Below are 23997 nucleotides of genomic sequence, written 5' to 3'. Positions count from 1 at the left end.
TTATTCATTGTTTTAAATTAAATTAATATTCCTTATCAAAAATAATTCCAAAATATAAAAAATAGTTGGTTTTTTGATTAGGTTTTTACTTTAACAAATCTTTCAAAAATAGATGTTAAATAAATTTTCATCTATTTTATATAACAAGAATTTAATTTAGTTGATTTTAATTGATATAGACGCTTATTTTTAATTGAAATATAAGCATGTATATCAGAATTAGTTTGATATCTGATTAAAACTTCAAAAATATTAAAATATAGAAATATAAAAAGCTTTTTAGAAAAATATGATGTAAGAGCACTCTAACAGGATTTAATTCTTTTAGATGAAAGGCGAGACTGTTATAATTTGCTAGTCTAAAAAAAGCAATAAGTTTTTAACTCAAATAGAAAATGGTAAATACGCAGCACCTTCTCAATTTTTAGGAAATAAAGATGATTTTATGACTGCAATCTAATCATATTTATCATAGAAGTATAGCAAATATTTAGATGACTTTGAGTTGATTGGATTCATTAAAATGGAATCTTAAATCATAGAAAAAACCTACGAATAATACATTAGAAATGTATTTTATGTAAGATATTATGGAGATGATAGCAAAATTTCTGATTTTAAGACATCTGAAGAAATATCTGCTAATTGCTCTGATTAATCTTTCATTAATAATATATCTTACATTTAGAATGGAGGAATAGCCTATCCTTTACAAGTTTTTGCTTATGAAGGAAGCTAAGTTGAATAACCTGAATTTAAAACTCCTTTCTAAAAGTAAAAGATGTAAGAATATATAAAATAATAAAAAAATATTGTTTGATTTATAAAATTATTATATGTATTAGCTTAAGTGTGATTATTCTATTATCTTTCTATAAGAGATCATTAAACATGATAATTAATACAAGTTTATCTATCATAAAACTTTATTACTTGCTCTTTAAATATATCACTTTTCAAAATATTTATTATTTTGTATTTCATGAGGCTTTCATCCTTAATTATTATAATTCAATGGTCAATTTCTTGTCTCCATTGTAGATGTGGTAGTAACATAGCTTGTTATTTGAATTTTCAGTATTAAATAATGGTTTACATAAGTTAATTTTATATCAGTTATTTCATCTTTAGTTTCTTAACAAAAGATCCCCCAACAACTTTATTGTAAATAGAGCTAATAAATATTTAAAATGTGTATTAAAGTAATTTTTATTTTTTTTGTATTTCATTGAGTTTAATATATCGTTAATTTTTAAACTAAATTGGCATTTTCTTGACTTCATGGTATGTGTGGTGAGAATATTGCTTGTTATTTGAATCTTCAGAATTAATTATAGGTTTAAAAAAGTTAATTTTACAACATTTAATTCATTTTTAGTTTCTTAGCAATAGGTTTCCCAAGAAATTAATTGTAAATCTAGTAACAATTAACGATTAGAATGAATATTTAAGTAATCTTTATTTTTTGTTTTATAAGAATGTTAGTAATTTTTTCTAAGTAGTTAAAATTATAATTGTTGTAAGAAAATATTGTATTTATCTTTCAAATATTTTTTAATAAAAAATAAGGAATGAACTTAAAACAAATATTTATTAAAATCATATAAGAATAAAAACAAATAATGAAGAGGCTGATAGAAAACAAATATGAAGAAAATATTTAAATTAATTTAATTAACTCAAGTAAATATAAATTTTTATATAATTTATTTATTGAAGAACAAATATGGTTTTGACTCATTGATTTTATTTATATATTTAGGAAAATAAAGCTATCAGAAAAAGATGAAAAAATATTTTTAGTTTAATTAAAAGTAAGGTTTTTTCTATAAAAATATAGTATTTTATTTATATTTAAATTATTTTACAAGCATTAATAATATATTTTAATAGAAGATAGTCAATTAACTTAAAAAAAGGTATTTATAAATGTTTTATAAGTTTAAAAAGAAATAAATGATATGGGCTGATAGAATATAAATATGAAGAAAATATTTAGATTAATTTTATAACCTCAAATAAATTGGTTTATTTAAATATGTAATTAATTTGAAGAATAAATAAAAGTTTGACTGATTGATTTTATTCATATGTTTAGGAGAATAAAACTTCAGATACTGATGAAAAATATTTTTAGTTTAATTAAAGTAAGCTTTTTTCTATAAAAACCTAGTATTTTATTTAGTTTTAAATTATTTTTTAAGTATTAATAATATATTTTAAAAGAGGATAATCAATTAACTTAAAAAAGGTATTTATAAAAAAATTTAAAAAGTTTAAAAACAAATAAAGTAAAATAAATATGAAGAAAACATTTAGAATAATTTTATAAACTCAAATATATATTTTTATTTATATAATTGTAATTATTTTTAAGGATAAATATAAGTTTAACTGATTGATTTTATTCATATGTTTAGGGGAATAAAACTATCAGATGCTGATGATATATAGTTATTAGTTAGGTTCGATTTTTAATTAAAAGTAGGCTATATTCTATAAGAACCAAGTATTTTTTTTTATTTTTAAACTTGAACATTCTAATTTAATAATTATGGAGATTAGATTTAGTTATTTATGGAATTTATATAGTTAACAGAATTATTATTAAAGTTAGAAATGTGTATACTTTTATTTCCAATCTATGGGTTAATATCTTATTTTAGAAGTTGTTAAGATGAATTCGTGATATTATTATTGTTTGTTTAACTAAAATATTATGTACTGTTGTTTGTTTGCAAATTAGTATTTTAGAATATAGTGGAGACTTGAGTAATTTTATTTTTATTTTGATTATATGGTGTTTGCATATCATTGTTGTTATTACTAGATATTCTGTTTACTTAGATTTCTTAAAATTTTTTAGATGGGTCAGGAGTAGTTGCTTTATTTGTTATATTAATTAAGCTTTGTTTGGTGTTATTGACAGATTAAGGTGTTTTAGCCTTATAAATTGACAAATCTGTTGTATTCATCAAAGATAGCTTTTAAATATTTTCTTTATTTTATTCTAGATTATTACTTAAATTTCTATTTCTGCTGGAAGCTTGCTGGAGTTAAACCAATTTGGGGCTGACTGCAGAATTAAACTAATTGGATGTTTTAGATAAAGCACTTTGTAAATAACGGTTCTCTTCAGTCATACTCAAGCGGCTTTTGTTCATACTTGAGTCTCCTCTTTTATAAGGATCTAAAATTAAGTCATTGATATTAGGATTTTATGTCAAGTAACCCTAAGTTTTAGAGTTCATTTATGAATTTTACTGCTACATACTTTGTAGATTCTATAAATAAGTATCACTTTCTTCTCTCAAGCTCATTACTTCATTGGTAAGTAATTTTATCTAATTAGATTATATAAAATAAACAATCATTTAATTGAAATAAAATCAATGAATATAATAATTCTTTTTGGTTTTTTGTATAATTATTATAAGACAAATACCTAATCTTCTTTTAGTTTTATTTTTTACTGAAGCTGATCAATGAACTGTTTATTTTGAATACTTTCTTCTCTTTTGGCTTATTTGAACTTTCTAAATCTATTTAAAAATAAAAGATAAACAATTCATTTTATTTTTTATTTATTTATTTATTTATTTACACATCTCCAAAAGTTTAAATCGGAACAGCTTGCATTTATTAGGGCTGCTTAATGTTTCTCAGTTTGTTATTGCTTGATTAAGCTCCATTTCTTGAATCGTTTCTTGTAAGAGCTGATCTACAAGCATTGTAGTTTTAATCTGGAGTTGTCCTTCTAAGATTAACAACATCACTTTATTCATCTTCAGATTTAATAGTCGTCCTTGACTGAACCTTTAAAGATTCTTGCTGCTCAAGTGTTTTGATTTTTTAATCTTAATCTTGCATTTTTGAAGTTTATTGCTAGAGCTATTTTTAAAGCTTTTAAATAAGCTAATCCTTTTAATTAATAGTATTCTCTTTGTCTTTAATTAAAAGAGCATAGTCGATTTTTTACTATTACAAAGCCTCGAGAGCTTTTTCACTTTTTTACAACTTTTCTATTTGTGCTTCCTTTTCTTTCATCATTTTCTATAACTTTTCTTGATCTTAATTTCTATATGAGTTTTCATTATTCATTTTAATTATTTTATCATACATTTCTTAAAGTTTTTTTTCCTTTTCATTAATCTTTTCTTACAAAAACTCACATTTTTCCTCCAATCTTTAAAATAAATGATAAAAAACATTTAAAATATTTTTAAAACATTATTTAATTTAACTTTTAACTATGATTGAATAAAATAAAATTAATTACGTTCTAATTTGAGATTTCATTTGGAAATGATTATCACGCATTTCTTTATGTTCTAACTCATATTTTAGTTTTTATTCTTCCAACTTTTTTTCAATTGTTTCCTGTTTATTTTTTGTAAGAACAATTTATCAATTAATTAAAAAATAAATTTAAACTATCATACTCTTAGAACTCCTTTAAACTTAGATACCAAATTTTATACTTCTTAAACGTGACTACTTCTTACAATTCTGGTAACCCTTTCGTATCTTTTTAACAAAAATATTGATTGAGGTTTTAGTGAAACGATAAAAGAATAATAAATAAATAAATAAATCTATTTGAAAATCAAATGAATGTATTTGAATATTTGCCAGTCAGTCAGTATTTGTATTTTCACCAATATTTAAAATAAATCTTATTACTATATCAAATAATTAATTGAGGTAATAAAAAAAGAGTTTTACCTTTCTTGTAAATCGTCTTTATCTCTTTTTCTTAGAGCATAAAATTTAGTTTAAAATTGTGCATACATTTAATTTGGGTTCATTTAATTTATTTGCATAGATTAAGCATCTGATAGCTCCTCAAAGGTAGGTGCAGTTCGCTTAAAATCTTCCATTTCTGATTCAAATTCTTTCATTAACTCGTTATATCTATAATCTCTAAAGTCAATATTTTCTTTTACCAACCTTTCAAATATCTCATCTGTTGTCATATTTTTCATTTTTTCAGTAATTACGGGTTAATATCCTTGACCAGCCTCAGAGCTTTCTCTTATGCTGACTTCCTTTTCATGTTCCATTCTACTTCTATTAAAATAACATTTTTAATTTTATTAATTCCCTTAACTTGATTTATTTTGTATTTTAAATGCATATTGTCAAAATTTTACAGCTTCGAATCTAAATCAGATGAAATAACTTTTTTAGAAATGCTCGAAATAATATTTGATGGAGGAACTTATAAAGTTGGATGCCTTCCAAGAGATCTCATAAAATAGTTTTAAGTTTTTGAATTATGTTATCAAAAGTTATTATTTGAGTTATTGATTGCTTGCTTGCTTGTGTATTTATTTGCTCTCTTGTTATTTATATAAGACAAATATTTAATTTTGGAAACAAATTGAGAATTATCTTTATTTAAAGCAGTACTTGGTTACAAATTATTTAATTTAATAAATATTAATAAGCAACCAAAATCACTAATAAATCTATTTACATATTATTAATCAGGTATGTGCGCAAACTCAAGAAATAATATTGCTTCACAATTAATTTTACTCATAAATTTTTATTGATTAAAAACACTACATAACTGATTTCATTAACTTAAATATTATTTTAGTTATTAGAATCAAAATGTTTCAATATATTTTTCTTATATAAATTTGACTTTTTATTTATAACCATTATTTAAACTGCTTTAAAGTGATTCAAAATTATTTTGATAAAATTATATATTTTAAAATAATAATTTTAAGTCTAATAAATTTTCCAAAAAATTCTGAAAAAAAATTATTATTTTAAAAAATAAATAAATAAATAAATTAAAAATTTTTAAAGTTAAAATTGTTTAATTAGATTTAATGTTTAAGAATTATTGAAATAAAAATTTTTTTTAAATTACAATTCAGAAAATGAATTGAAAAAAATAAAAAATTTTAAACCTAGAAATATGGAAAACTAAAATATTTGTAAATTGAAAGATGAATGAGATTGATTCTACTTTAGTAAAAATAGAATAATGAGTAAATAATATTCAGATTTTTAATTAATTAGTTAGTTAATCTTTTAATTAATTTATCAATCAATCAATATATTGTATCTTTTTACACTTGTTTGATTTTAATAAATATCAATAAATATAATTTAGTTTTGACTTTAGAAATAAACAAAAAAAAATGATTTTTACAAAAATTTGCTTTATAAAATGCTTAATTATAACTTAGTTATTAAAATTGATACAAAGTTAGTAATTTGATAGTAGACCTCATGTAGTAGCAGAAAATTTACTCATGGATTATGTTAGCTTAGGGGTCATATTTTAGAAATCTGCGCTTTAGTAGAGCTTATATTCTTAAAATGTAGGCAATGATAGTGTTTAAAAAAATACTAATTTAGTCAACATAGTAGAAGATTAGGATAAAGAAATTAATTAAAATAACTTAAAAAGTAATAATACTCGTTTAAATCTATTGGATTTGGATAAATTATAGTAGAATGTTTTTTATGTGTTAAAGAAAAAGACTATTTAAGATAATAAAATATAATTATTAATTCAGTTGTACTAGAATTTTGACTTCTACCTTAATACTTACAATAATTTTATCAAATGTATTAAACTAACTCTATACTGTAGAGATGCTTCCTTCATTGATTTGGTTGCAGAAGATGTAAATGATGATTTAAGATTTAAATATAAAAATTAAAATTTTGAGCAGAGAAATGAAAAATCCTTTTGCTTTAATAATACAAACTTTTCTATATTTATTAGCGATTACAATGAGCCTTTCTAATTAAAAATATTAAGAAAAAATACAAATACTTTGTTATTCAGCTTAGATGAAAGATTTGTGATGAGTGATAAATATATTCACTTGAAGTACTAAGCAAGTAGTAAGTTTATTTTTGGGTTAGGAGAAAGAAATTACAAGTTTAAATTAGAATTCAATAATTCGCTTTACACTTTGTGGAATAGAGATGTGCCCTAGGATATTGAAACTGCTGATTCTAAAGGAGGTCATAACACATATGGCTCTCACCCCGTTTATTTAATGAAAGATACTGACTATTAGGATGAAAACAACCAGACAGATACTCATTTTCATTTAATTTATCTTTAAAATGTAAATGCTATGGATATATTTCTAACAAAACAATAAGAAATCGAATATCGTATTACAGGAGGAATTTTAGATTTTAAAATAATAGCATGCGATTCTCCTAGTAATTGTGTGCAGAGATACAATGTCTTCTTAGGAAAATAGGCTTTGATGCCTCTCTGGGCATATGGATTTCACCAATCTAGATGGGGATATTAGAATATAGATGAAGTAAAATAAATAATTGCAGAATACAATTTCATCGAATTTCCTGTAGAAAGTATATTCATAGACATTGATTACATGATAAATTATAACACTTTTACAGTTAATTAAACTATATTTCCTCTAAACAACTACTCTATCATGAAAGATATTGAGAAAAGGATAGTTCCTATCCTAGATGTAGGAATTGGATTAGAAAACCAAACACTGCAAGTAAGATAAGACGCATTATATTATAACGTAGGTGTCAAAGACCTCACCCATAAAATTTATATAGGAAGAGTTTGGCCTGGCTACACTTTATTTCCTGACTTTTAAAAACCTATTACAAAAATATTCTGGTAGAATTACACATTTAACTTTATGAAGTAAAATAACATATCAGCATTCTGGTTAGACATGAATGAATATGCTAATTTCTGTCATGGAATTTGTGAAGGTATTTTTAAATTAAAACCATAAATTTATTTTATTATTTATTTTAATTGAACAGAGTTGTACCAAAATTACAGACAATCATATAATTTAGATGTAGAGTTATTTGTAGAAGGTAGATTTATTCATTTTATTATTTATTTATTCTATTATTGATAAATTATTTATTTAATTAATTATTGTTTATTTAGTTAATTTATTATTTAAATTATAAAAAATATTTAATTTTAGCTTATAAGCTGTGTTTGTTACAATTATTAATTAAATAAATAGGTTTAGCTTATCAGCCTGGAAGTAAACCACTTGAAAACATGTCTTTAAGTTTGGTTAGTATTCATGAGGAAAGTGGAGATTTAGAGTTTAATTTTCATAATATTAATGGATATTTGCATTCTCAGTCTACATACAAGGCTGTCAAATATGAAATGTAAAACCCTTTGCCTTTCTTGATATCAAGAAGCACTATTCCTGGTAGTGGGAATTATGTTTCTCATTGGGCTGGTGATAATAATTCTTCATATGAGTTCATGGCTTATTCCGTGTCTAGCCTTTTTAATTTCCATGTAATTTTTTATGATTTATCATTAAAAAATAATTATTTAAAATTCAATTTAGATTTTTGGCATAGATTTTACTGGTAGCGATATTTGTGGGTTCATGGGAAATACTACCTAAGAATTATGCAACAGATGGGCTTAATTAGGATCTTTATACCCATTTAGCAGGAATCATAATCATGAAAAGCTGTTAAGCTAGGAATTCTTTACTTTTGATGAATTTGGAGGAGCACTATTTTCATTCAGAACAAAATACTCTCTGTTAAAATATTACTACACTCTTACTCTCAATAACACCTACAAAATTTAACCAGCATTTATGAATTTTGCTAATGACTCAAACCTATATTTAGATAATATTTTAGAAACTCATATTATGATTGGTCAGCATCTCATCTCTGTACCTGTTTTAAAATAAGGATAAAATTATTATGAAATTTATTTTCCTTAAGGGAGATGGTAAATTTTAAATTAAAATATTTGATATAACTTTTATTTTAAAATTAAAAAAGGTTTAATATTTCTAATGGTAAAATGTATCAAAACACGCTTAGATAAGTTCTAAAATTTGAAAATTATTACAGCTAAGCAATAGACATTTTTCTGAGAGAAGGTCATCTAATATTTTAATAATTTGATGCAATTCTTTCTAGCTAGGATTTAGGCAATATATATCACTTAAAATGTGGATTTTCAAAGCATAAGCCATATTTTTGTAATGGAGTTATGATGTCAATAAATGATTTTTCAGAAGTGAATGTTCATTTAAAATGTGTGGAGCCATTTAAATGCCTTTATAAAGTTCAATTATAATACATAGAAGATGAACAAAAAATAATACTTTAATTTAATTACGAAGATGATATTTAATTTAACAAACCATAATCTATATTTATAAGCTCGATTTCAATATTTTCTGAGGTATTTAGCAACACTTAATTAAAAAACACAAACAAAATTTACAAAAATGAAAAACTGTATAAATAAAACATTAAAATTCTCAAATATTCTAGTAATACATAAGGAATCACAATATACTCTTAATTACACATTCTTTACGATTCAATATTCGAAATTTACCTATGATAAACATATAATCTTTATTTAATAATAAATTAAATTACTTATTTTTTACTCAATATTTTATAAAAATAAATAAAATATATCTTATTTCACTGTTATAACAAAAACTATTCATTTTTTATGTATTTTTATTTTAAACAAATTTAATATAAAGCAGATATTACATATATTAATATTTATTTTTTTAATTATATTTTCAATTTCTCAACCGTTTATCAAAAATAATAATTATCTTTAAAAAACTTATTTTCATTTTATTATATATTTTTAAATTATTTCTCATAGATACATCATAAATCTATATGATAAAATATGACAAAAGAATTATAAATTTTATTTCTGTTTTAATTAACTTATAATTTTTAAATTAATTTATGTTTTTTGAAGCAAATTAATATTTTATTCATAACTAATTTGAGCTTATTATTGATGTATACTCTTAATTAACTTTTTGACATAATAAATAACTATTCATTTTTTATGTATTTTTATTTTAAACAAATTTGATATAAAGCAGTTATACATATGTTAATATTTAAGTTTTAATTAATTAATTCATTATTTTTTCAATTTCTCAACCATTTAACTTATTTTCATTTTATTCTCATTGATACATTCATAAATCTATATGGTAAAATATGGCAAAAGAATTATAAATTTATTTCTGTTTTAATTAACTTATAATTTTAAAAGTAATTTAAGTTTTTTGAAGCAAATTAATATTTTATTTCTTAACTAATTTGAGCTTATTTATGATGTATATTACTTCTTAATTAACTTTTTGACAATAAATAAAAATATTTAAAAAATTTTAATTTATATTTTTATTCAATTTTTCTAAAATAAACATTTCTCTATTAATGAGTTATTTACATATTAATTCTTTATTTTAATTATATTATGAAAGTAAAAATTCTTCATATCAAGATTACAAAACAAATATTTTATAATTATAATTTAATTATTTAACCAATATCTTATTTTCTTTCAACTTAAAAAAACATCAATATTTAAAATGTTGTCTTCTAAATTATAAAGGCTTAGTCAATAACTTTCTTAAATTAATAGAGCAACATTTAAGATGATATATACAACGATATATTAGGTAGATAGGACATATATACATTTCTGAAAATAATATATAATTAACTTTTTAATATAATAATAATTTTATTTGTTAAACTATTTTTATTTTTCTTTGTTGAAATTTTGTTCATTCATTAACTCATTAAATTTGTTCAATAGGCTGAAAATTGAAAACCTTCTGAAAAATCTTTTATTTTTTAATTTATTATTGACTAATTTTAAGTTTGTAGAGTACATTTAAGGATCAACTCGTATTTTTATAAATCTTCTTGTTTAATATGAGTCACTGGATAATAATTACACAAATCTTCATTGCCATAGACTTTTTCTTTAACTTGCAGCTTTGATTTAGGTGAAAGCTGTGTGTAAGAGTTTTATTGAATGTAATTAGGTGAGTTAATCACAATATTTTAGATTTTTTATTATGAAAAAGCTTTATCACGGACATCTGTTTCATTTGTGCTTTTTATATCGCTTACTACTGAAATTTCATTGCTGTATACATATGCTTGCTTTCTTGGAGTAGTTATGATGTTTTCTTCTTTAATTGACTCTATTTAAGATGTTTTGTATTTAACACTTTAAAAGGATTTATTTTGGTTAAAAGAGTCTTCATCTTTAGAGCTTCGTCTTGCTTAAATGAGTTTATCATAAGGAGAAATTTCTCTAAGTCCTACTTTTTAAATGGTATTATCTAGCTTTATATAGTTATTTACATCTTAATTAGAGTAATTTTATTGTATATAAGTAGAATAAGATAATTGATTTTGAGAACCTACTAATTACTATGAAAATTTTAAGTGGTTATTTTACACTTAAGGAGATGAAGTAGATATTGGAATAAATCCTTGATATTATTTTTCTATAGTTTAATACTGCTAAAAATCTATAACTTTATCATTATTAGATAATGGTGTGAGCTAATTAATAGATTTTGCTGAGAAAATGTGGTCTTGAGAAGTAATTATTTATGGAATTTGCTTTACTATATTTTACTAAGGAAAATTATGAGAGTTAAGTTGATTATTTTCAATAATTTTATTTTGTAGAGAATTCTAAGATAATATTAAGTTTTTTTCTTGTAAGGCATGACTTTAGTATTATTATTACAATGGATCTATCTTATCATAAAAAGAAGAAGACTACTCTCTTCTAAACACTTCATTATAATCTCTATCTGTATTAACTAAATTTTATGAGGAAAAAGACTAGTTGTTCCTAATAATAACAGAACCTTATTTTTAAATTTATGATTATTCTTATCTATTTATTGGCTAAAGCTAAGCAGTAGCTTGTTTAGATTATGAAATACTCTAATTACTTGAATTGTAATTATGAATTTTATTTTTTTAATCCATTTAAGCAGGAGTTCTCCCTTCTTTATACTAAATGTGTAATTGATTCTACTGTTAATAATTGAAATTTCCCATATTTTATACAATAGGAACTTAATTATTGTTTTCTTTTGTAGTGTTATGTAAACTATTTGTCATTTGTTGCTATAAAGAACTAATAGGTCCATTTACACTTCTAGAAATTATTTAATTTTAATTTCCTATTTTTATATAAATATAATCGAATAAAAACTAAAAATTGTATTTTTTTTTATTTTTTACCAAAAAAACTTGCACTAGCACCATGTTGATACTGAATTTTATGTGGCTGTTAAGCAAATTATTGCTACTAGGCTATTTCTTAAATCTAAACTCCCTATTATTAAACCATATGTGATCCTATGTTTTAACCACTCTATGAGCGATAAACGAAGTGCTTTTAATATTGTGAATTCGATTACTTCAAATTTTACTGGCCACTTAATAGCTAAATTGACCTAGTTTAGTGCTATGAATTTTAAATGGCTGAATTATTTGAATAAATCATAATTTGGTAAATATCTAAATAATTAGTTGCTTATTTCACTTTAGTTTGTAAAATAAAATCAGTGATAATTATTTTTTATAAAATTTATGTGATAATTAGAGAGGATTTAAATTTAATTAAGCGATCACTTACTTATCAATCAGTCAGTATTTTTAATGTCCTATTATTTTTGTAATTATAATATGCAAACTTTAAAAAGTATTATTTTTATTTCACATAATAAAAACTAATTTTTTAACATATTACTAAGGTTAAGAAATTTTAACATTATTAATCAGTCTTCCTTCTCTAAGGCGTATTTTTGTTTTTATTTTACAAAATTACTTTTTATATCAATAAAATATGTAAAGGTATTATGCAAAATGCATTAACCCCTAAAAAATGCCTGTGTGAGAAAAAAATATTATTTTATTTATAGGCATTTATGCATTTATGATAATTTATTTTCTTACAAATTAAAACATGCGTGCATATATATAATAACAAAGCTTGAAGGTAATTTAATTAAAGAACATTTTAATATGTTTGATAGTTAAAGTAATTTCAATGGTTTATTTATGCAGTTTTGTTTGAAAAATAATATTAACTTGAAATTTAATTTAATATCATTTTATATAAAAATAAACAAACAAACAAATAAACAAATATAATAATTAATAAAGAAGTTTCTGATAAAAGAGTTATTAAAAGATAAAAATCTATTTACGAATTTATCAAATTAATAAAAATGTATTTTTGATAATAAATCAAATAAAAAAGTTATTAAGTTAAAGATCTTGCAGGGCGAGCAGATGTAATTAAATTAGTTAAGAAAATAGCAAAATATATACAATATATTAATTTACTTATATTTAAGGATAAACACACTCACACATATTTTTTATTTATGTTATATAGATTTTTTATAATATAGAGTATTAATAAATATAGCCTTTATTTATAAATATTTAAATGGTTGTGAATACTTTTTAATTTATTTATTTATTTTTTTTTTAATTTTCAAAATTTGACTAATCAGAGAGCAGTCACTGAAGGGGATTGTTACATTTAATGCTTTAATTCGCAATCCATATCAACTTAAGAAAGATTTTAAAGTGTTTCTCTATCAGTTAAGCAAAGCGATTAATCGAGTTTATTTGCGCTCTGTCTGCTTAACTACAATATTTACTCTGCTGTTTTAAAATACTCTTCGCCATCCATAGTTTAAAATCTAGGAGTTTTTTACATGAAGAAGTTAATATCGCTCTCTCCTCCTTGAATTCTATTGCTTATTGGAAGAGGAACTCCAAGAGAGTTTTAATCTTTATTTGGCATAACACCAGAGTCTCTAACATTTGGGAACAGGCATACAGAAGTCATTTCTATGTCTTTATTTTGCTGAGCAAATGAATATTAGTTATTATTTTCTCTTTTTTCGATTAAATTATTATATGTAGAATTAATATTTTATTCGTTTTTATAATCGGTAGAGTTAGCAGGAACGCTAGCAGATAAATCTAATGATGTCTTTTATTCTGTTGTAATGGAAGTTTGAGTTGGTTGTAAAAGTTTTGATTTGTAGAGATGAGAATATTTTTTACTGATTTCTTCTACTCTTTTATATCTGTTTTCAATTTCTTTTAATTTATCGTATTAAGTTTTTATAATATTTTCAGAGCTATCCTGTTTGGTTGCTTATAAATTAGAACGCTGCATTATATTTTATTTTGTACTGGACTCTTCTGAAATTAGTTAATTAGAATTTTAAATTATTGACTATTAATGTTAAGAAGGGCATGCCAAAGAATCAGAGATTACTGAATCAATTTTTTGAAAATTGGGTAATTACTAATTACAATCCTTGCTATTTAACATAATAGGATAATCATCTTTTAATGTGTTTACTAGATTACTTCTATGATTGCTAAACACTGCTGAAGATAACAATGGAGTGTTTTGATCAATGCTATAGCTGGCTTTACTTCTAGTTTAATAATCTATTGTTTTTTCATTCTTATAATTATGCAATTAACTTTCTTTATCAGGAACTTCTTTATATGTCACTGATTGAGATCTAAAACACCTTTTATTGTTAGTTTCACCATTTAAACTGGATAGTTAAAAGCTATTTTGTTAAATAAAGTTTTAAGATTCTTCTTTATCATAATTTTTAGACTCAGGCTCTCTTTCTTCATAAAAACTTTCAACTTTTTAAATTTTTATAATTTTTTTTTCAGAAAAGCCTTCCATGATTTCTTTTTTATCATTTGGTAAAACAGCTGAGTTTTCAATATTTACAACTTGTAACATTTTTTCAGGTTTTTCTTCAAGATTTTCAGCATCAATGTAAATAGAATCAAATATCCCCATATGAGGCTTTTAAATTTTAGAATTAACCTTAGAAAATGTAGCAGATTGTCCTAGTCTACTTGAAATTGTGCTGTTCTGGTCACTTTCTAGTTTTTGTAGTGTCTTAGGAGTTTCAGAATCTACTTAGTATTTACTATTTTGAGTAGAGTATTTTAAATCTAAAAAGCTAGCCTTTGAGTATTAGCTAATTGAGCTCGTGATATTACTATCTCTAATAGATGTCAAGCCATCAAATAACTCTATTTTATTTTTATTAAGAGAATTTTTCAGCTGCTCCTAATAACTTGAAAGTTGGGATTGATATTCCTTTAATTCCTTTTTGTATTGCTCTATCTCCTCTTAAAAGCTTTTCCTAAATAAATTTAAAATAATTTATTGAAAAAATAAATTTATGATGAGTATTCAAATGAATTTGTATTACTAAATTAAAATAAATAAACTAAATTTCAAAAAAACTAGTTTTTTTAAAAACTATTTTTGTTAAATGATTAATAGAATATTTTAAAATAATCTATCAATATTGTCCTGAATTGTATCAAAATTAGTTTTAAAATTAATAAATTAATCATCATCATATTTATAAATATGATTTGCGTCAAGAAATAAACATTTAATTATTAATTTTGATTTTTTTGTAAAATATTTTCAACTCAAAATTAAAAAGTAAAAATAAAATCTTAATAAATAAATAAAATAATTTTTTATAACTAAATTAATTACTTTTCTGATTAAGTAGCTCTGTATGATTTTATTGAGGAATTTAGATGTGAGTCTTTTGAGTAGGCTGAAGAAGTTTGGTAGTTTAGAACTTTGGAATAGCTCTCTTTGAGCAAATTTTTTTCATCACTGACGGGAGATTCAAAAGCGGTTTGCCTTTTGTAGTAATTATTTTAAGTACGAGAAATAAATCCACTGTAGCTTTACAAGGCAGGATTAGTTTGTTACTTTTCTTCGATATTGTATTGCTCATTTTCTTTAGTAGGAGAATCTTAAAGCTTTTTTAATTCCTACTTAGATATTTTTTGGCTTAAATACAAATTTTCTTCCTTTAATTATATTTAAATAAAATGTAAATAAAGTGTTCTAATTTTAAAACTTATTACTTGCTTATCACTTTTGTTAGTGATTTCTCCTTTAAATGGAGTAGAATACCTTACATGGTCTGTTGTATAGCGTAAATATTTCTGATTTATTTACTATTTACTATCTCCTAAAGGAGACTCACTTTCAAGTTTTTTGTCAGACTATTAAATAAATTAATCACTCAATTATACAGTGTAGCTTCTAGAATGATAAGACTATGAGCCTTTTTAAGGTGTTTGATATTTAGATTGGTGCAAAGATTGAATCAAGGGAGACTAAATAGGCTCCTTGTGTTAGCTAATATTGTCATGCTCCTCAATATTTAACATATCTTTAGAAACTGATTTATTATTCATTTCATCTTTTTTACTCTTAGAATCTACATATTAGTACTCTTTATATCTTCCATATATATTTGAATGTTTTCTGTCTTACATGCTAACAATCTATCTTCTGAAGCTTGAAGAAGCGCTTCCTAGCTTGTCTTATTCGTTATTATAGTAGCTTTTATGCAGGTTGCTCTGTTAATATGACAAAAATAATTAATGACTGCATAAAAATGTTTTATACTCCTAAAGGAAATCTCAAACTAATATCTTACATAATTAAAATCTGAGCACCTCAGGCCATTAGTTGTAGTGACTTATGAGCCTTATGCAGATGAGTTTGGCATTTATATTTGCTTCATTTGTGGTTTCTTTTTATACAATTTATTTATAATTTCGCTATTGCAAATCTTTTGTATAACCTTAAATATTTTGATTATGTTTATTATTTATATAGTATTTTTGGATTGAATTTTGATGATTTTTATTTAATAAAGAGTAGTAAGTATAAATAAATTATAAGAATCAATCTGATTCAATCAATTTTATTTTATTGGTAATAAATTATCATAAATCTTCAAATTCATTAATTTTTATTTCTAATAAATATAGTATCAATCAATCAAGTATCAAATTAAAATTATCTACAAAAATTAACAATCTCAAATATATTGAAAACAAATAAAAATACTTGCATATAAATTTGAATATAATTCTTTTTATTTTCATCTCCTTTAAAGCTCAATCAATCTATTAATTATTTACATAAATTAATTCATTTTTTAATTTTTGAATTTAAATTAATGAATGAGTTATTTTATTTATTTATTTGTTTGTTTGTTTACTTTTTTGATTGATTGATTCTACAAATAATAAATAACAATCAATCACACAATTGTCAGTTTGTTCAACAACGATACTTCTTTGAGAAGTTTAATATTCTTCATATTAACTTAAATATTAAATAGGAATCTATGTTAAAAGGATTAGAATTTTTAACTTGAAACTTTCTAAATATTAATTAAAATCAATTTATTTTTATATATATTTATTTTTTAATAATATTTTTCATTTTATATTTATTTAAATCAGTTAAAATTATTAACTATATTTAGGTTATTTTATAAGCTAATTAAATCAGTTTAAAAAATTTTAACTATATTTAGATTATTTTAGAAGCTAGTTTTTAAATTTAAAGTAATTATCATCAAATAATTGATTTCTTGAAAGATTTTAATTTACTCCTCCAGAATTATTTTATTTTAAGTAAATCATGTTTGATTTTCCATAAATTGAATTAAAAATTACAACTTCAAAAAAATTTTAACTACTTATTTTTTATCTTTGAATTCAAATAGAATTAAATTTTTTAGAATATAACTGAAATTTAATAAAGATTAAAAGTCTAAAAAAAACATTTTTATTTTTTATATTTTTATTTAGATTTTAATAATAATAAATTTATTCTATTTTTAATTAAAAAATAAAATTATTTACTAAGAGCAAAGTTTAGAGTAAAATTTTGAGCTAGTTATGAAAAATTTAGAAAAAGAGACTTTCAAATCATCCTGTTGAGGCTTGAAAGGTAATTAAATTAGATTAAAAAACTGATAAAAATTTCATAGTCGAGCATGTTTTTTAATCAAATATATTTAAAAATCAGAAATAAAAAGCAGAATATAATTAATTAATTTTTAGAAAATCCATCACAACACACTCAAAAATCATATTAGCAGTAATAATTTTTAAAAGACTTGAAATAAATAAATAGATAGATAGATAGAAATATAAGTATAAATAGATAAATAGATAGATAGATAAATAATTTATTAAAATGGCATCCAGAATAAAAAGTAGCAAAAATAACCATAATAACATAGACAAGCAGTACAATATGAGCATGCTGCTTTAGTTTTAGCAAGAATAAGTAGAAAAGCGGTACTCTTTAGAGTATCTTCATAGACATAAATATTCCTTCATAGCAATTATCTTATTTAATACTTTTCATGTTATTTATGGATTCTTAACGGCCACATCTCTTACTTAAGTGCTCTATCCTGTATTGAGCTGGTTCATGATTTTATCTCTACTTTTTTGTGTAGGAATCATGTACATGCATAATTAATATTTCAAAAAAAATTTTATATTCCAGATTTTGATTCGTTTGAGTTCTTTATACTTTTATTGTTCTCAGTACTTATGTATAGATCTTATCGAAACAGGCAAGAATGCAACATATTTTGCAAGTAGCGCTTTAGGAATTTCGATTCATATGATATTTACAAATATGCTTACTATACCACACTGGAAGGTGCATTTAATCTACAATTTTACTTCTTTTACTTTGGTTTAGGTCATAGTCAGTTTGTACGACAACGACGCCTCTCTGAGATTAAATTTAACATTCTTCATATTAGCTTAGGCAGGGATGCACGTTTTTGCTGGCTTTTTTGAGAAGTTTATTCGTGAATTTTGGATACACTTAGACGTCTCTAAGAAGTTGTCTAATTAATTTTAATTACTTATTGATGAGCTTCCTCAACCATTGATGATTATTGATTCTAATTTGGATGTACATCTATGTAATTCAGGAGCTTAATCTTTTTTTTAAACTATATTACCAGCTAATTAACTTGAAGGAAATTTCAAAAGCGCTAATAATATTTGCAAATTAATACATAGATTGAATCCTCCAGATATAAAGATAATAGAAAATTTAGTAAATTAAGTCAAAGAAAATGATAAATTGTGCACTGTTAACTTTTAGAAGAATCTTGTAGCTTAAGCTGAATAGGCAGAACAAAAATTCTTGGATTTAATTTTCTTAGGATCAAGTGTAAATATCCTTAAATATTAATGAATCAGTATTATATTTTTGATTATTATTTTATTCAATAGATATAATGGAAAACTCAAAAGTGTGTTTTGCTCTAAATTTAACAGGCAGAAAAATTAATAGAAAAAGAAATTGAAAAAAACACAATTACTATAGAAAAGGTTTATGAGATTGAGATTCCCTAAAAAGTCTCCAGCAGTAATAATATTTAAAATGCCGAAATAGAAGAAAGCAAGAATTAGGGATAAGCTACAGGTAAAACTGTGCAAAATCTCACAGAATCTGAAGTTACAAGCATTCAATTTATGCCCATTTAACACAGCAAGCCTGCAAGAAATTTAACTTTTGTTGAAAATGTCTACTCCTTATCTATTGGAGACGATGAAAGAGACAAATCATAAAAGAAGTCAAAAAACAAAATGACTAGTCCTGATTAATCTCCCATAAATTTCGTTTCACCACAAGATAAAATAATTGATGAATGTAATTAATTAATTTTCCCCTTTTTTTCATGATATTTATAAAATTAAATTTGTAAAGCAACCCTTTATTCTACTCATGATAACTCTGAAGGTGAAGTCAACATTAATGTAGATGATGAAATCACTAAGCACTTCTCATTCATTGAATCAGGATTAAGCAATCTGTTGATGAATATAATCACTAAGATTTAGAATATCAAAGGCAAAAAGATTAACCTCTCATTTGGCTCACTAGAAAACTCTCCTAATACAAGATAATAAAGTGTTGGTAGCTCTAACCTCAGCTTTGTTGGAAATAAAATTTTCAACACAATAAGTTCCTCTTTAAGTGGAGGTCCTATGCATTTTTACAAAGAACCTAACTCTCCGTAATTAATTAATTAATTAATTAATTTTATTTGAAGCAAGAAAACTAAATAAAATAATTTAATAATTTTTATAAAGTGATAAAAGCAAAAAGTAAGAAACTTAAAGAGTAAGAAAGATAATTGCCATGTTAAACGAATCTGACGGAATTCATCTAGTATTAAAATAAAAAATATTATAATTTATTATTGTTTTAAGTTTAAACATAAATTTATTTTTTAATAGGCTTAAGGCACATCAGTTTTAGGTGAAAACTAAAAAGTTAATGCAACTTCAATAGGAGGAGAAGATGAAATCGTAATAGAAAGTGATACTGAAGATAATGCTTAAATATAAAAATCTGGAGAAATTGAAAATAAATTAGCTTCTGTCCAGTAAATTAAAATTGAATATAAATATAATGATGTATGCACTATTATTTTCTTCGATGAGTCTCAAAACGGTAGAATGAATATTCCATATGCTAAGTATGAACTTCCAATTAAATTCCACACATTTTCTGATGGGTAAAAGGCACTTAGCTTTTATTTGGAGAGTATGCGCTCTAATACCTTATTCCATTTTGTTGTTCTTGGAATTGAAGCTTCCAAAGGAATATCTGGTTTAGAAGTTATGAATCAAATTAGAAGCTATGAAAAAGAAAATTAAGTTCCTCGCACGTAATATTAATAGACAAATTTATAAATTTTATCATTATTTATTTTATTTAAATAAAATAAATAGATTCTTAATTGCTTCATTTAACACTGTTGGAGATGAAGTTGGTGGATAAACTAAATCTGCAGAGACATATCTTTTCAAGGGATTTGACAAAGCTTTTGAAAAACCTCTCACTAGAGATATCATAAATGACCTAATAAAAGAAAGATAAAATCCTTAAGTTACATGTAATCTTTAATTTAAGATAAATACATTTTATATAAAAATATATAAATAAATAGATGCATTGCCAGAAGATTACGATTAGAAGTACAGCTATTTAGATAAATTTACTATTTTGATATGTGATGATGTTATTTAAACTTCTATGATGGTGAAAGATTTTGTTTCATAGAACAATGTAGAAGTTGAAATTGCTAAGAGTGAAAAATCCTTTATTAACTCCTACCTTCAGTAAATTGAATCAGGAAAGCTTTACCAAATAGTCATGATAGCAATAAATTCTAATCAAATGTCTGGAATTGAGATCGTTAAAAAGATTAGAGAGTATGAAGCAGAAAAGAAGGCTAAGAAAACGTAAAATTTACTAAAATTCTAACAAGTTTCAAATATAATTTAAATAAAAAAAAGATATATTGTAGGAATGTTTAAGTAGTTAAATGAGACTATAGCAAATGGTTAAAAATAAAACAGTCCTGAAAAATATAAAGATGATGGTTTTGATGAGGTGATTATCAAGCCTTTGGAGCGTAACCAAGTTATTTAGCTAGTAGAAAGAATCAAAAAAGAAATTGTCGAAAACGGAGATGATATTTCAGTTAAGGGTTCTGTTAATTCTTCTATGATGAAATCACCTCCACTAAAATAAAGGCCATCTTCTTCTCAAATAAGCATTGAAAAGATTCCATCGATTTCTTAAATTGTTTAATCTGATAAAATGAAGAAGAGATAACTGACTTTAGAAGAACTTGAAGAATTAGAGCTAAATGGACCTAGTATTCTTACAAAAGCGAAACAAGCTGGTATTAAAATAGGAGGAGACTCATCTTAAACTGAATTAGGATCTCAGTAAAATGTTGCATAATAGTAACCACCTGTCTAGTAACAAAATGAAAAGCAGAAAGTTCCAAACATAGACAATTAATTTTTGAAAAGTTAACTAAACCCTTAGTAAAAGTAATTCTTTAATAAGTAGCCTGCATTCAATAAATAGCAAGAATAGAATATGGATGATCTTGAACTAAAATAGGCATTCAAAGTGTTTAACAAAGTTAAATAGTAAGGGATTTAAATCGAAACTGATAAATCAGAAAATAACACGCCTGCATTTAAGGATTAATAAAAACCTGCTTAAAACAGCTTTAATCAAGATAAATCAAAATTACTGGAAGATTAAGAGCTGAAAGCTTTAAACAATATGTTCAGTAAAGTTCATTAGAAAGGTATTAAAATTGAAGGTGAAAAACCTTAATAATCGGTTAGCTTCAGTAATGCTTAACCTTAGCAGACAAGTCTCTCTAAGATTCCAGAAATCGATGAATTTGATATCTTCAAGAAAATCAAAGATAAGGGCATTAAGTTTGGTGGAGACTCTTAAAGTTCCGAAACAAGTCAAACACAAAGCTAAGACAATAAAAACGAATTATAAAGTTTAAAAACAAATCTTTAAGGTACTGAAAGATAAAGCAATAAAAGTTCACCAGGTTAGTCTGTTTCTAATAACTCCTCTAAAATTAATAAGTTTGAAATGAGTGAGAAATTTGCTAAATTTGATCAGATCAGATAAAAAAGTCAGTAAAAGGAAGACAATTCTGCCTAAGTAAAGCAGACAAATCCACAATCTAGTAACTAAGTTCCTTAATAACGTCAGAGTATCAGCAACAATTCAAGCCTTATTTCAGAAGTGTAAAAAGCAGTAGTGAATAAGAGTGAAGTGGTTAAAACTTCTTTATAAAAAAGCTAAAGCCAACTAAAAACATCACCCATTTAAAGCTTTAAAGGACAACCAAACCAATAAGTTTAAATTAACTAAGTGATGAAATAGCCTGACATGCCTGAATATAAATACAATGAAAAACCTACTTTCATAGTAATGGAAGATTCATTTTTTAGTTTAATGAGCATTTCATAAATGAAGAGCGACATTCCAAAAGTTGTAGAATCAACCACTACAGGAGAAGCAACTATAGAAAAATACATGAATAGCATTAAAAAAAACATTTTATATAACTTCATGATTATAGGAATGAATACAAATAAAGGTTTAAATGGTTACGAAGTATTGAAGACAATACGTGAATATGAAAAAGAAAATAATGTTCCAAGAACGTAAAATTTATTTACATAAAGAATATATTTAATTAAACAAATTTTAATAGTTATTTGATAGCATCCTTTAATGCTGTTGGTTCTTAAATTGGAGGAATGACTAATACTAAAGAGACTTTCACATTCAAAGGTTTTGATGATGCAATAGAAAAGCCCATTAAAGCAACTGATATGAATTCCATACTATAATCTAGAGCAAATCCATAAATAATATGTAAAAATTTGGTTGTTAATAGAAAAAATATATTAATTTTATAATAAAAAATAATAGATTAACCCAAAGAAGTAAAAGTCATATATAGATTCTATGACACTTTTACTATTCTCGTATGCGATGATCAAGAGAATATATCAGTTTCTTTAACTACCTCTTCACTCAATAAAACCTATAATGAGTATTTTGATTACTGTTGGAATGGATAATCGTTATTCGATAAATACATGAGTTCAATAGAAAGTGGCAGAATTTACTAAGTAATTCTAACTCAAATAAAACCATTAATAGTCATAAAAAAGAATTAACCTGTTAAGCCAGATCCTTCGAAGAAAGCTTAACCTGCTAAAGAAGAAGACGATAAGGATTAAGCTATTTAAGAAGATGCCATATAAAAAATTAGAACATACGAAAAAGAAAATAAAATACCTCAAACGTAATTTAAAAATTATTGAAAATTTTTTTAACTAAAATATGTAATTTATAATAATTAATAGCTACATAATTGGTTTTATGAGAATCAACTCAAAGAATTAATCAACAGTTCAAGAATTGAAAGCCTAAGGATACAATGACGTAATAGACCTTCAAATAGGAGAAGAAGATTTATACAAATTAATAACAAAATTAAAGTTAACTCTTAAATTACAAGCATGAATTAATCATAAGAAAATAGATTAATTTAGATTATTATAATATGAAATTTAATTGGGAATTTTGTAATTATTTATTTGAATTATTTGACTTATATATAAAATTTGTATATTACACAATCAATCAATCAATCGATTAATTTATTTATCTATCTATATATCTATCAATCAATCAAACAAACAATAATATTTTATTTGCTTAGTTTTATATAAGTTAAATATTTTCTTTTATATATTGAGAAAAAAAAGAGAAAGAGACTTAATTGTTTTTTGTTTTGTTGTTTATAAAAATTTATTGTAAATTTGTTAATTTTTAGATGTAACTAAGAGTTTTAAAGGAATTGCTTCTTT

The 23997-nt window shown here is 23.4% G+C and overlaps 6 protein-coding genes across 6 annotated transcripts; 2 read left to right on the top strand and 4 right to left on the bottom strand. All coding sequences in view use genetic code 6, as the record gives it.

Annotated features, from left to right (window-relative positions):
• Window positions 1-469: 469 nt before the first annotated feature.
• Window positions 470-886, bottom strand: TTHERM_000463689 (transmembrane protein, putative; the record flags this gene model as incomplete). Its single annotated transcript, XM_012798299.1, has 1 exon — window positions 470-886. One exon carries the CDS (start codon window positions 884-886, stop codon window positions 470-472), a length of 417 nt encoding a protein of 138 aa, XP_012653753.1.
• A 1522-nt stretch (window positions 887-2408) lies between these two features.
• TTHERM_00463660 (hypothetical protein) lies at window positions 2409-5254 on the bottom strand (the record flags this gene model as incomplete). The annotated part of the gene is made up of 7 exons (XM_001018863.1): window positions 2409-3344; window positions 3446-3542; window positions 3605-4186; window positions 4280-4380; window positions 4443-4527; window positions 4726-5070; window positions 5154-5254. 7 exons carry the CDS (start codon window positions 5252-5254, stop codon window positions 2409-2411), a joined length of 2247 nt encoding a protein of 748 aa, XP_001018863.1.
• A 907-nt stretch (window positions 5255-6161) lies between these two features.
• TTHERM_00463650 (glycosyl hydrolase family 31 protein) lies at window positions 6162-8783 on the top strand (the record flags this gene model as incomplete). Its single annotated transcript, XM_001018862.2, has 4 exons — window positions 6162-7746; window positions 7801-7857; window positions 8016-8305; window positions 8358-8783. The coding sequence occupies 4 exons, from the start codon at window positions 6162-6164 to the stop codon at window positions 8781-8783; spliced, it is 2358 nt and encodes a 785-aa protein (XP_001018862.2).
• Window positions 8784-10620: 1837 nt separating this feature from the next.
• On the bottom strand, window positions 10621-12409 carry TTHERM_00463640 (hypothetical protein; the record flags this gene model as incomplete). Its single annotated transcript, XM_001018861.2, has 2 exons — window positions 12085-12409; window positions 10621-12023 (listed from the first exon to the last, which is right to left on the bottom strand). The coding sequence occupies exons 1-2, from the start codon at window positions 12347-12349 to the stop codon at window positions 10621-10623; spliced, it is 1668 nt and encodes a 555-aa protein (XP_001018861.1). The 5' UTR covers window positions 12350-12409.
• Window positions 12410-13363: 954 nt separating this feature from the next.
• Window positions 13364-16592, bottom strand: TTHERM_00463630 (hypothetical protein; the record flags this gene model as incomplete). Its single annotated transcript, XM_001018860.2, has 4 exons — window positions 16383-16592; window positions 15802-16302; window positions 15419-15744; window positions 13364-15050 (listed from the first exon to the last, which is right to left on the bottom strand). Exons 1-4 carry the CDS (start codon window positions 16467-16469, stop codon window positions 13364-13366), a joined length of 2601 nt encoding a protein of 866 aa, XP_001018860.2. The 5' UTR covers window positions 16470-16592.
• A 1349-nt stretch (window positions 16593-17941) lies between these two features.
• On the top strand, window positions 17942-23650 carry TTHERM_00463620 (response regulator receiver domain protein; the record flags this gene model as incomplete). The annotated part of the gene is made up of 11 exons (XM_001018859.2): window positions 17942-18943; window positions 19006-19426; window positions 19484-19793; window positions 19870-19948; window positions 20017-20450; window positions 20515-20678; window positions 20733-21027; window positions 21082-22779; window positions 22830-22993; window positions 23051-23429; window positions 23491-23650. 11 exons carry the CDS (start codon window positions 17942-17944, stop codon window positions 23648-23650), a joined length of 5106 nt encoding a protein of 1701 aa, XP_001018859.2.
• Between the last annotated feature and the right edge of the window lie 347 nt (window positions 23651-23997).

Source organism: Tetrahymena thermophila, assembly GCF_000189635.1.
Source record: "Tetrahymena thermophila SB210 genomic scaffold scf_8254593, whole genome shotgun sequence".
Taxonomy (NCBI): Eukaryota; Ciliophora; class Oligohymenophorea; order Hymenostomatida; family Tetrahymenidae; genus Tetrahymena; species Tetrahymena thermophila.
The sequence above is the reverse complement of the archived record's forward strand: the minus strand, read 5'-3'. Positions and strand labels throughout refer to the sequence as shown.